At 59.3% G+C, this 12,862-nt stretch overlaps 2 protein-coding genes across 2 annotated transcripts in view; one reads left to right on the forward strand and one right to left on the reverse strand.

Annotated features, from left to right (window-relative positions):
- Positions 1-1,391: 1,391 nt before the first annotated feature.
- LSM14B (LSM family member 14B) lies at positions 1,392-9,935 on the forward strand (the record flags this gene model as incomplete). Its single annotated transcript, XM_025039767.1, has 8 exons — positions 1,392-1,556; positions 2,443-2,572; positions 5,366-5,533; positions 5,746-5,823; positions 5,991-6,152; positions 6,471-6,621; positions 8,013-8,198; positions 8,800-9,935. Coding segments are annotated over 7 exons (1,026 nt in total), but the record flags the coding sequence as incomplete, so codon positions are not given.
- Positions 9,936-11,317: 1,382 nt separating this feature from the next.
- The window catches only part of PSMA7 (proteasome subunit alpha 7), a 5,623-nt gene continuing 4,078 nt past the window's right edge, over positions 11,318-12,862 (reverse strand). The window contains exons 5-7 of the mRNA XM_006921953.3: positions 12,459-12,578; positions 11,790-11,852; positions 11,318-11,523 (exon numbers count right to left, since the gene is read on the reverse strand). Coding sequence (XP_006922015.1) covers positions 11,431-11,523; positions 11,790-11,852; positions 12,459-12,578 — 276 coding nt within the window. The 3' untranslated portion in view covers positions 11,318-11,430. The remainder of the gene's footprint in view (positions 11,524-11,789; positions 11,853-12,458; positions 12,579-12,862) is intronic.

Raw genomic sequence — 12,862 nt, forward strand, 5'->3', positions numbered from 1 at the left:
CGAGGGGCCCGCGTCTCCCCGGGGCCTCCCCACGAGGCTGGGAGTGAGAAAACTCGGCTCCTGCAAGACCTTCTGGAATCCATTAAGCGGCTGGGGCCTTGAGCCTGAACAAATGCCACGTTTTAACGGAACTTCCTGCCGGGATCGGAGCCTCCGTCGGCAGCTCGCTGCCCGGCGTGAAGCGCTTGCCTGCCCCGGCCCAGACGTTCAGCCCAAGGGTTCTCTCTTTGTGACAGGTCCCTGCCTGTAGGCACTGGTGACCACACAGAAGTCCCCGAGAGAGTTAGAAGAAGGCGGCTGTAGTCTGGTTCTAAACTAGGCCCGAATCTTTACTGGGCTTGTGGAGGCAGGGGGTGGCCCCAAAGTTTCTTTGTCTTCATCCTCTAGGAAAGATGGCGAGTGTCCGTCCTCTGCCTCCTAGGGAGAAGTGCTCAGTGCTGCCTGGTCTGCAGGAGGCCTGTTTGTTTGATGGGTCTGGTTAGGCTGGAGAGGCCAGACGGGGCCTTAAATGTTGGAACGCAGCTTAAGTGCTGCTTGTCAGAGGGAACCCGGCCTTGGGGACACAGGCATTCCAGACTCGGGAATGTCTCTTCGAGCGTAGTGCCGGAGTTCTCGGGTAGGCAGGCCGCACTGCTCCAGGAGCTGGTGCAGTGTCACGAGATGTGCGTGCACGTGTGCCCTTGCCACTTAGTCTCGTTTGACTTGAGATCCCAGTTGGAGAAACAGGCCAGAGTAGTCCCGGGTCCTCAGCAGGAGTTACGTTCAGGTGGGCGAGGAGCTGCTTCTGGCCCAGCTCTGCCCGACACCTGAGAAGGACACCTGAGAGGGAGCGACTTGCTGGGGCTCTTCAAGCCCTGCTGTGGGGTGGGGACCCTTGGTAGACGCAGAAGCTGGTGGCGTGGGCCGGTTCTGAGCCCCTTCTCGTTGCTTCTCTGACACCTCCGGCTGGTTGTGGGTGAGAGGGCGGAGGCGACCGTCAGCCTGTTGGCCTCTCTCCTAAAAAGGCAGACTCCCCGGGTGCTGCGTCCTGAGGTTTCAATGGCCGTCGGGGGCCTTTACTCGGCTGAGTCACACGGGGACGGAGGCTCTCTGCAGAGCGGACCCCGTCCCGCGGGCAGTGGGCCTTCCGTGTTCGCACCCAAGGACGTCCTGCTTCACGAGACTGCCAGGCTTGCACGTCGTTCCCTGTCGTCTGAGACCTAGAACTTTCTGGAGTTTTGCCGACTGGGCTCTTGTAGGCGTTTTCCATGGGAAAGGGTTGGAGTAGTTGAAATACAGAAATTGGAGCCGAGGCCACTTACCTGTTGGGACACGCGGGGGCTGCGGGAGAAGAGGGTTGGTAGAAGGCCCTTGGCCGAGGACGACGGCGTAACGGTTTTTCTCCACTCTAAGTGAGGTCCTTCGGTACTGAAGACCGTCCCACAGACAGGCCTGCGCCTCCGAGAGAGGAGATTTACGAGTACATCATTTTCCGGGGAAGTGACATCAAGGACATCACCGTGTGTGAGCCCCCGAAAGCTCAGCACACACTCCCTCAGGACCCCGCGATCGTCCAAGTAAGTGTGGGGCTGTGCTGCTGTGCGGGCACGCTCCTGGGAGCTGCTGCTTTCAGTGGGTGTCGGTGTCATCCGTGTGGCTGGGGAGCTCAACTCGGGAGGGGCCTTTCCGTGGGAAGTTGTTAATCTTCGTCTGGGCCGTCAGTGTTGTGGAGGCTTAATTCCCGTAGCAGCAGCGTGTTCTAGAGAGTGAGGCCAGGGTGTGTGTGTGCATGTCTGTGTGTGAGAGGCGGGGAGGAAGAATGTGTGGGTGCTGGGGGAGTCGTGTCTGGCCTTAGTTTCTGGCCAGTCTCAGTCCCAGTGGCACGATGTGATTGGCGTAAGATGCTCGCAGGGGGACGGCAGGACCTGCTCTCTTGGCTCTGCCGGGATGCTTAGTTGCAGTGCTGTGGTGTCGCGCTGTGTCTTGGCTAGGTTCACCAGGGAGCCCGGGCTAGCGTCCTCCGGACTTGGGACTTCCGTACTCATGGGCTCCTGGGCAGCTCATCCTGGGGCCGAACATGCCATGGGTGGGCTCCAGGGCACAGGCAGCAGTGCACCTGAGGGCACAGCAGCAGAGGGAGGAGGGAGGCCTGGGGAGCTGCAGGTAGTTCAGGGCAAAGCCAAGGATAGCATCTCTGTCCCCTTAAAAAGCCTAGACCACCTGATGGGAGGCAGTGGGGAGCCATTGGACGGCTTGAGTTAGGAGAAGGTCATGAGAATTACCTGGACAGGTGGGGCTGGCGACGAACTGTGGGAAAGGCGGCTTCGAGCCCACTGAGTGCTGCCAGGCCTCCAGGCACGCAGGCTGGCGGCTCCGCTGCCGTTCCCATTCTGGCAGTGCTCCCCAGGCTCAGGGCGACGGGAGGGCCTTGCACTGCTCTCACCTGTGTGTCTCCTCGCTCAGTCTTCCCTGGGCTCGGCCTCCTCCTTCCAGCCACACGTGCCTTACAGCCCCTTCAGAGGGATGCCGCCCTACAGCCAGCTGGCCGCCAGCTCCCTGCTTAGCCAGCAGTATGCAGCGTCCTTGGGTCTAGGTGAGTGATCTGTGTCTCTTTGGTAAACTGCCTGTGCTGGGACCGCTAGGAAGCAGGGCCACGGATCCTGATGGGGGTCACTGCTCTCGCCACGTTCAGCTCATAGGGCCCACTTAGTACGGTGCTCGGTGCAGCTTCCCTAGTTGGAACGTTTCACGACTGCTCGGCCGAGCGCACGAGAGGCAGCAGTCCGTTTCGGAGCAGACGCGTCAGCGTGCATCGAATGTCAGTCTGATCCTGGGTGACAGTGACGGTGCATCTGCTTGAGAGACGTAATGACTGACGGGTGTAATCACGGATGAGTTCTCGCTGCGTGCACCTTTTCCAGTCTCTAAGTATAAGTTAAATACACCACCCACGTGTCACGTCCTTTATCGTTCTGCTGGCAACGCTTCGCTTAACGGTTCAGTTTCCCCGGGTTGCTTAAGCTTGGAGTAAGGGTCCCCCACACCTGTGGGGGAGGGTCCGCCGGACCCGGCCCAAGCTTGCGATGCAGCCAGACCCCAAGCCCCGGGGTCGGGTCAGCAGGGACCAGCCACCTTGCTCCTCCAGGAGTGGGTGTGAGCGGGCCCTAGACAGTCCTCTGGGTCACCTGCCTCTGAAAATCGTGTCTTGCTTGCCGCCACTGCTGCTAGCATGGCAGCGCCCTCCGCCTGGCTTCCTGTTTCTGGAATGGGCTGGTGTGAGCGGAGTCCCGCGAGATGCCGGGCTCGTCCTGAGCCTGCGGGACGCGGGGCCGGTTCCTCGTTACTCATCCGCACTCTTTCTTTGTGCTCTTTCTCCTTTCTCCTCCTTTAGACAAGCTGGCCAGCCCGCCGGCCTCGGCCGCAGCCTCCAGCCCTAGCTCCTCTCCATCTCCACAGCCCGTTTCAGAGCCCGACCTGTGCTCAGAGCCACACCAGCTCGCTTCCAAGGGTAACAGCAGTCTCGGAGAACTGCATGCTGTCTTGCAAGCCATCCTAAGCGCGAGGGGGAGCCAGTAGACCAGAGTGGCAGTAGCCGTAGCAGACAGTTTGCTAAGCCAGTGGGTCAGTTAAGCTGCTTCTCTTCGGTTCAACAGAGTCCTAACCTAACTAACTCTCAGTGTTAACGGAGGATTAGCAAGAACCGGGGAAGCACTCTGCTTGCTCTCCCTGAGTCCAGGGTCTGTCCCGACCTGTACTGCACCTGCCATGTGTGGGAAACGGCCCTGTGCACGGGAGGCCGCTTCCCCAGGGGTTTCTGCTGGTCCCGCCTACGGTCTGCATTGCTGGGGAACACCCCTGAGCGACTCACAGCTGCTCTGGGACCCGTGGCACATCCCTCATCCATCAAAATCGGGGCCTCAGCTGTCTTTGTATGATAAGGCTACTTTAAAATAAGGTGAATGCCCTGAGCTGTTGCCATGTGAATGGTATGGGCTTGACGACTGGCTTGTTAATGCTGGTCTGCATCACCTGTCTGCCCAGTGGCAGCACCTGGGAGCGTCTTTTGGCCTTTCCTGATCTTGTTTCACCGGAGGTCTGAAATCCACATGCATGGCCGTCGGAGGCAGAGCCCTGCCCTCACCCCTCCAGGGACCTGGTCCCAGTCGGCAGGGGCGTCTGTGGCGCAGCCACTGCTGGTCTGTCGCTGCCTGCGTCGCTCTGTGCCCTGCACAGATGCCAGTGCAGTGGGGTGCAGAGCAGTGATGTTCTTTCCCTGCTTGGTAATTACACCGGATGGTTCATCATTTTTAGTACCAGCAACATAAAATGGCTCGTAGGGCAAGGTGGCTCTAACTGCACTGGTGTGACAAAAAGCAGAGGGGACCAGGTTCTTGTCCCCGGCAGTCATAGTGTGAGCAAAAAGCAGTTGGGAGCTGTGTAGCTCAGGGAAGGCCATACTGAGAGAAGTGACAAGCCAGAGAAAGGGGTCTGGATGTATATCTGTCACAGAGGACACTTGCAGGTATCACTTTGAAGGCTGCTGCAGCTGGTCCTGGGAGTGCTTTGATCTGGTGACAGGGAATTTGTCACAGTCATTTATCTAGTTTCTGTCCCGTGTGGAAAACGAAACATCCAGTCTTCATTTGTGTTGGGCACCCCCACGTGCTCGTTACCTTGTGGTCAGGGCCCATCTTCTGTCTCAAACCTCTGTACACCCCTTTCTAGCCCCACGTGGCCAGCAGGCACTTGGAGGGGGGTCTGCTGTGCATAGCGCCCTGTCTTTCCTCCTCCTGCTTCAGAGGGCCCACAGGGAGGCCCGCTGGAGCGTTCGTCGTCTGCTGTGCTTGAGGCAGCCTGGAAGCCTTCATTTCCCTGTGATGAGCCTCGGCCCTCGGGAGCAGCACAGGCTGTTATTTCTCTCTGCTCAGCTTTTATTGCTTCATCCGTTTTGGTTTTATTGTGCCTTAAGCAAAAGTGACAGTGTTCTAGATTTTAACTTAAAAGGCAGACAACTGTTTTTTCTGGGTACTCTCAGACTGAGGTGGTTCTCGCCCGGCCTGAACCGGCACGAAATACGTTCCCAGATCAAGAATTCACCGGTGTCCTGGGGCCTCCAGACCTCCTGGGGGGTCAGAGCCTGAGGTTTTCAGAAAGCCGTTTCTAGGCTGCCTGTGAGGTGCTCATTTGTGGCCCGGTGTTTTTCCTTTGGTGTTCCCTAACGGGGAGCATGGGCTGAGCTGGCCTTGTCACCGCCAGGGGGCTCGGCCCAGGCGCAGAGTGGACCCCCTATTTTCTGTCCGACATGCCGGCCAGAAGTGAAATGTCTGCTGGGTGCGAGGCTCGCTCCTCCTCCCTGTCTTAAAGCCTCATCCTCTCCCCGACTCAGGAGCTGGTTTTCCATCTGCCCCCGTCGGCAAGAGCCCCATGGTGGAGCAGGCTGTCCAGACCGGTTCCCTCGATAACCTGAATGCCAGGAAGCCGTCGCCCGGCAAGGGCACAGTGGGGATGCAGCTCAACGGGCGCCCGACCCCGCCAGGCAGCAAGAGCGCCAGCGGTACTGACACGCTTGTGCCCCTGGGGTGTGCTCCCTGTCCTTGCTGGGCACCCTGCGTTCCGGGGGGCGTCTTTTTAAAAAACAGCCCAGCCCCCATTCTAAACGCCGCGACCTCCTGCAGAGCAGGCCCCGCCACGTGCCCCGCGCTGCCTTTCTGGCTCCGGCTTCCGCTCCCGCAGCTGCTTTCCTTAATCTTCCCTTTTGCGCCTTAGATGTAGCCCAGCCGGCCACAGTGCAAACCCAAGGGCAGGTGAACGACGAAAACAGAAGGCCCCAGAGGAGGAGATCAGGTAACAGCTGCCGCCACCTGTGCTCTGGGCCCGCGAGCCACCCCGGCGCGCTCTGCCTGCGCTGTGCCCGCTTCTGTCTGCGGCCGCTTCGGGATGCTCTGTCCCCTCTGTCACCCTGATGAACGTCGGCTGGAGGGCTCATCAGCCATGACTGTCGTTTCTCTCAGGGAATAGACGAACCAGGAATCGCTCCAGGGGGCAAAGCCGCCCAACTCACGTCAAGGAGAATACCATCAAGTTCGAAGGCGACTTTGATTTTGAGAGTGCAAACGCCCAGTTCAACCGTGAGGAGCTGGACAAGGAGTTTAAGAAGAAACTGAATTTTAAAGGTCTGACTCGTTCCTGGAAGGTGGTGGTTGTCCTCCCGAGCATTGTCCGTAGAATGGATCAGGGAGACGCTGGCACCATGGCGTGAGGGCGGGGCTGCTGACATGGTGGCCAGTGTCAGAGTGACAGTGCATTGGATGGCATGGCCCAGGGACAGGGCCAACAGGAGCCAGAAGCAGAGATGCCACTTAGCACAGAGCACTCTTGGCAGCATGTCACCAAGGCCTGAGGACAGCTGCGGAGCGGGCCTGCGAGGGCCTGCCTGGTAGAAAGTTGCTTTGTCTGCGGCCCAGCATCCTGGGGTGTTCTTCTCTGTGCAGATGACAAAGTGGAGAAAGGGGAGGAGAAGGACCCGACACTGGTGACCCAGAGTGACGAGGTGCCAGCCGAGGAGGACCACCTGGGGCCCAACTGCTACTACGACAAGTCCAAGTCCTTCTTCGACAATATCTCCTCTGAACTCAAGACCAGGTCGGAGGGCCCGGGGGGCGGCGAGGGAGACCCCGAGGGGCTGGCGGGAGATGCGCTCCGCCTCGGGGGTCCGAGCCCGGCGTGCTCCCGAAGATGCACTCACCTCAGCGCAGGCAGATCTTGTCAGCCCCTCTCACACTTGCCGTGATGCTTCCTGTCCCCAGCTGACCCTGGTGGCCTGAGGCCCTTGCTCCCTGAGGCAGCTTGTGAGAATGTTGTGTCCTGGGCCTTTTTTTCACCTGACTGCTTGGGGCTGGTGACCCCGTTGTGGGCTTTGTTTTTAGCACCAGTAGCTGGTGCTCCGGGGGTGTCCCCTGGACACGTTGGACAGTAAGAGAAACAGAACGAGTGGGGTAGACACTCGGATCTGTCCGTTCTGCAGACGGGGCCGGGCACACTGTGCCGGGTACTGAGGGTGCAGCAGAAACGAGCCAGGAGAGCCTACCCCCCATGCCTAGGCGTCCTGGCGGGGGGAGGTAGGTGGGGGAGGACACACGCCTTATAAGGTACCGATGCCCTGGGGAGAAGCACATGGGCGTGCGGGGCGGGGGTCAGGCAGGAGCGTGCTGAGGACTCCGAGCGTGAGCGAGTGAGGAGGCTTTCCCAGACAGCGGGGTCACCCTGAGCGCTGCAGGGTGCTGTCGGGCGTCTTGCCATGTCTTTAGTGAGCGCGGCCACGGGCCACCGCGGAGGTTTTCCCAGTGTTGCGGGGCGGGGTGGGAGGAAGCTTGGCTTCTGCACGTAGTTGATACGGAGGGGGTGGGGGTTGCTGGTGGGATGTGAGGTTGGCGGCAGACTTGGGCCATTGGCCAGGGGTTCCTGCTGTGTCTTTAGACCAGGTGGCTCTTTGGGGTGGCTTGGCAGCAGCTTGGCTGAGGATGTGGGGCCCATAAACAGATATGGGGTCCTCGGAGGAGGTACACGGGGGTGTTGGCAGCATACCGAGGTGGCACGAGGATGCTGGAACAGTGTAGGGTGCTGGTGCTCTGTCCCCACCACCCCTAAAACAAGCATATTCTTAGAGACCCTGTCCCCAACCCCCTTGTCATCCAGGAGAAGCTTGTTTGGACCGAGGGGACCATGATCTCCAGGTTTTGGAGCCCAGTGGGCACTGGGCTTGGCACACAGTGAAGGCTTCGTTTGGAGCGCATCAGGGTCACGTGCTTGCCTTCAGTGACAGAGCTGTGCGGGTTTTGTGCATAGCAGCCCATTCCTCAGGACAGGCCTGGTTGATGTGGCTGGGGACATTGGTAGTGTTGGGTCTCGTGCTGCAGAGTCCTGGCTGGGTCGCCCCTCTACTGGCTTCCAGTGACTGGAAGTTCCTCCTCCTGGCCCGGGAGGCTGGGAGTGGGTGCCCCAGCTGCCTGTCTCATGCCTCTTGTCTGGTTCAGTTCCAGGAGGACCACATGGGCCGAGGAGAGGAAGCTCAACACGGAGACCTTCGGGGTGTCGGGAAGGTTTCTCCGTGGCCGCGGTTTCCGGGGCGGATTGCGAGGGGGCAGGGGCACCGGTACGACCCGGCGCAACCCTACTTCCCACCGAGCTGGGACGGGCAGAGTGTGAGGGGGCAGCCAGAGGTGAGTGAGGGGATCCTCCAGGTCTTCTGTGGGGAGGACGCGGGATGGGAGCCTCATCAGGAGGAGCTGTGAGTCACGCTGTGAGCCGGGGAGTGGCCGGCTCTGGTGTGCAGTGAGAAGGGACGCCTCGAGGTTCAAGGCCAGGCCGAATCACCCAGTGAGCTCTTAGGGACGGCGGGCCCCAGGCCCAGCGCCGGCCAGTGGAACCCAGCCCTGGGGAGGGGCCCAGGCCACACTGGGTCGCTGGGTGCCGTCACTAGGGTAGGGGCGGGTCAAGAAGGAGAGCCTGTCACAAGCCGGGGTCGCACTGCCCGAATGAGGACCTGGGTGGTGTGTGTGCCCCCAAGGACCCCAGCCAAGAATGGGTTATGGTGTTGACCCGCCCCAGTCGGGTGAGTGGGAGCTGGAGCTGTGTCCTGATGGCTTTCACAGTGGCTCATGATGGGACTGTCTGGGTGTCTGGGAAGCTCTGGTCCAAGGGGGAAGGGAGGGGCAGGGTGAGCCGCTCCTGCTTGTTACTTAGGGCACAGTGCCTGGCTTGGGCTGGGGCGCTGCAGAACACCACGGGCCTCCCGCTTACTCGGTGTCTGTCCCCTTGCAGGCTCCTGCCGAAGCAGCGGAGACGAATCTGTGAGGGCCACGGAGGACGCCGCATTTACGGGAGACGCTGGGCCCCTCTGTTTACTGTTTGCAGAATTCCCACGTGCTACTTTTGTTCTGGACTTCACGCGACTTGGACGTGGTCTGAGTTGGAACCACTTGTTTTGGGGAAGTGTTTATGGGAAGCCTCTCCGGGGCATCAAGATCTTTTGTTCTTACTTGCACACAGTGTAATCTAAGGTTTTGGTATTTTGCAAAGAGGTTTCTAGAACGAAAGCTCGATTCTCATTTCGTGACTTTTTTTTGGCCGCTTTGACTTTGAAAGTGGAACCAAATCTCCTTGGGCAGTGTGGCAGCCGGGCGCGGCTCTGTAATCCAGCTGGCCCCTGGTGTTGCTGGCCTGGCACCCCCGTGCCAGGTGGGGTCTCAGGAGCCAGGCAGGGCCAGCACAGGGGTGAGGGGGTGGGTGGGTCTAGGACAGGGAAAGTGGGGTGTCCCGCAGATCATGTTGTAGAAGCAAACCAGGCGCCCTGGTGTCCAGATGGTGGTGTCAGTTTTGGGGGCCGGTAGGGTGGCAGGCTGGGGGTGCATAAGAGGGGCCCTTAACATGAGCGAGGAGCAGAGCGTTGCTCAGAGCCCATCTTCCATGGGAATTGGGATCAGGTGGGAGCCCAGGACAAGCCCCCTGGGGGTGTCCCCGTTGTTTCTGCCACATCCCTGCTAGCCCCTGACCTGGGTCAGCCACTGTTCAGTGTCTCAGCCACTTGGAAACAAGCCAGTCTTTCTTGCAAGGTCGGTTGACCGAGAGCATATTCCTGAGCTGTAAATAGTTGTGTTTTTGTTTTACGGGGGTGGAGGGAGGGTGGGAATTCTAATCCACGCTGCATGGGTAGGTGGGCCAGCCCTTCAGTGTAAGCATGCGTCCCTGACGGCATCGTGTTGAACACGAGCACCTTGGAGACTAAACCCCCTCGAGTAGCTGTAAGGTTTGGTTCTGTATTAAGTTACTGTAAAAGCTTGGGTTTATTTTTGTAGGACTTCCTGGCTAACTAAGAATTAGAACGTAGCAACGGGGCTGCTCTGTTGGAGTACTGTAAATTGTACTTATAAATAAACACACAAACCTTTAAAACTTTCCTCTCTGCTCTGAAAGTAAATAGTGCTGTTGACTCTGCCCAAATCCCACCATGCCCAGCACGGCTGCCCCAGGCGGGTGCCATCAGGCCCCGAGCTGGTCGGACTCGGGGGGACCTCTGGGGCTCTCGAAGCAGACGACCCCGGCTGGTCTGATTGAAGTGCAGGGCAGCGTTCGCTGGGGGCCGCCTCACGGAGCGAGCGGCTCTGCTCTCCGCACGCTTTGGACGTAAAATTCTACGAACTCGGTTCGCAGGTGAACCTGCTGCAGGTGAGGCCCCGTCTCCCCCGCTTGGCCTCTGAGCTCCCCGGAGCACCCGTGTTCTTGTTGCCTCAGCAGCTGCTACAGGGCGGACCCCAGGCCCATGTGGCAAACCAAAGATGGCTGGTTTCAGACGCGAAGCACCCACTCCCACTGAAATGGGTTTCTGGGCAACTAGAAGCCCCCCCAGCCAGCTCCCTTCTGCCTGTCTGCGATTGTGGGGCCCAGAGCAGGACCCACTGGCGGGCGGTTGGCCTTTTAAAGTCTGGGCCTGGCTGTCAGTTTCAGGATTTGAACAGTCTTGGCCACCTTCCTTTTTATTGGCAGTTACTGTCTTTGACCCATAGAAGGAGCCCTCCCATAGTGTCCATGATGCACGCAGCCAGAGCGGACGGTCTAAACCCCGGGCAACTCTGCAGTTGGTCTAAACAAGTATTGCCTCCGCTGAGATTCTAAGTAGTCAAGGCATAGTTACCACCTATGACTGACCTCGCTCTTAAAGTCTTAAATGGAAAACTTTTTGACAATTACACATTTTACGCCATGCTTAGGTATCGGCCTCTGGACCCCCTTTTAGAAGTGGGTACGTAGGTGCTGTTAACTGAGAACCCGGAATAGAGGCTGGAGACCGAGGAGGAAGGCCCAGAATCGTGGCGTGGTTCTGAGGGAACTGGCCCAGGACCCAGGGCCACCGCCGCACCAGCCCGCCAGCTGGGCCTCGTGCGAAGCAGCAGAGATGGTTTATAGGACCCTTCCACAGGCAGCCTTCTAGCTAAACGGTGAGAGCCCGGATCAGCCAGCGCCAGAAGTTACGGGAGACAGAAAACATGAGAACTGTTAAGACTTCGCCTACGCAGCCCAGAAACAGAGCTGTGACCGCGGCTGCAGGGTTTCCAGTCCGTGCTGTCGATGCCGTGTCCTGCGTCTCTGCGTCCGCTGGTCTCCAGCAGCACCCGTGCACTTGGACTCCAAGCCGCGGGACCCCGCACACTGTCGTCTTGGAGCCTGGCAACAGGAACGGGGGGAAAACACCACTAAGGAGAACAGGCAGAGATGAGCAGAGAGGAAGACTCCATTTCCTCAACAGCTGCCATTACCCCCAAAAGACACACATTCTCTAAAAAAAGGTTAAAAAACAAGTTTATTGCGGGACGCCTGGGTGCACTGATGAGCGGAATGGAAATGCCTTGTGTAGAATCCTCCATGATTTGCATTAAAAACCGGCCGGCGAGGCCATCACGACGCTTTCTTCTGTTTCTTCTTTTCGTTTTCTTCTTTTTCTTTTTCAATTTCAGCCACATATTTCTCAATTTCCTCAGGATTTAAAATCTACCAGAGAGAGTTCAAGGTTAGCCTCCAAGCCAGGTGAGCAGCCCGAGGGGCGCTCCTTGGCAGGTGATCACCAGAAGGTAGAAGCAACCCCACAGCTGGGGACAGCTCTTTGGGGGGCCAAGGGGACAGAGGCCGGTCTGCGGGGAGCCTTCAAAGAACCACGCACCTGGTGCCAAGGCCGCAGCAGCCAGCCCAGAGCTTGTACGCCCCCCCCTGCCCCCGCCGTGGATTCCTGCAGAGGCCACCGCGGGCGCGGCCAGTACCTTGAGGGGCTGGTCTCGCCTCATGATCGCCAGCTCAATGTTTTTGCCACCGGACTGAACCACCTTAGGGGGAGAGAAAAGCATCAGACACTGTTTCCCAGCTTGAGACCAAGAAGCTCTGCCAAGTGCCCTGAGCAGTGGCACGGCCCTGAACCCAGCACTGGCACACGCTCGAGTGCGAGCACCCAGAGCTCTGGGATAGCTGTGCTCCGTCCTGTCACCTCTTGGCATTCAGACTTGAGCTGGGTCCCCTGTCCTTCCTCCTGCAGAGCAGCTGTGCCCTGCCTGCCCCTCTGTGCGCGGGCTTTCCGGCGATCTGCACTGTCCACTAGGCCCTCTGCCTCTGGCGTCGCCTGCCAGCACTTCCAAGGTCTTGATCAAGCCCAGGTCACCCCACCCTTGCCCCTGGTGCTTCTCATTCCTGACCAGCAGCAGCTTGAGGATCGGGAGGGCTAGGGGTGGCTGTGAGCGGGGCTCCTGGGCAAGTGCCCAAGCCCTTTGCTGCCCTAGCTGCCCGGCCGTGTGCCTGCACGGACAGCGAAGTGGAGACGCCCTCGCCGCCTCCTTCCTTGTTGCCCAGTTCTGTGTCACCCACTCTACCCAGCCCTAGGAATGCCACTCCAGCTGGGCATCTTCACTGTCTTCTCCAGGTTTCAAAGGCGGGCTTACTTCCAGGAGGGCCCTGATGACCAGCTTAATGGTCAGGTCGTCCGTCTCAATGGCTTCGTCGGTATAATTCTTCTCTAGAAATTCACGCACTGACTTGGCACCCCGGCCTATGGCGTTGGCCTGAAAGAGAGGTGTTGCATGACATGGCGTGTGACAATCCAGAGCCAACCCAAGAACACGGACACCCTGTGTGGGCTAGCCAGTGGCTGCCCACTCCCTGTCCCAGGTGCTGTGGTGAGCAGCGTGGTGGGAGGTGGCCTGGGCCCCGGGCCCTGCCCTGCACCTCCTGTTCACAGGGGGCTCTTTGGAGCCGGGCGGATTCTTGCCAAGAACTCCGCTCTGCTCCCGCCGCATTGCTCAGAACACACGGCCGTTTACGTGATGCCGCGTATCCTTACACCTCG

This window comes from Pteropus alecto, unplaced genomic scaffold, assembly GCF_000325575.1.
Source record: "Pteropus alecto unplaced genomic scaffold, ASM32557v1 scaffold45, whole genome shotgun sequence".
Classification (NCBI taxonomy): Eukaryota; Metazoa; Chordata; class Mammalia; order Chiroptera; family Pteropodidae; genus Pteropus; species Pteropus alecto.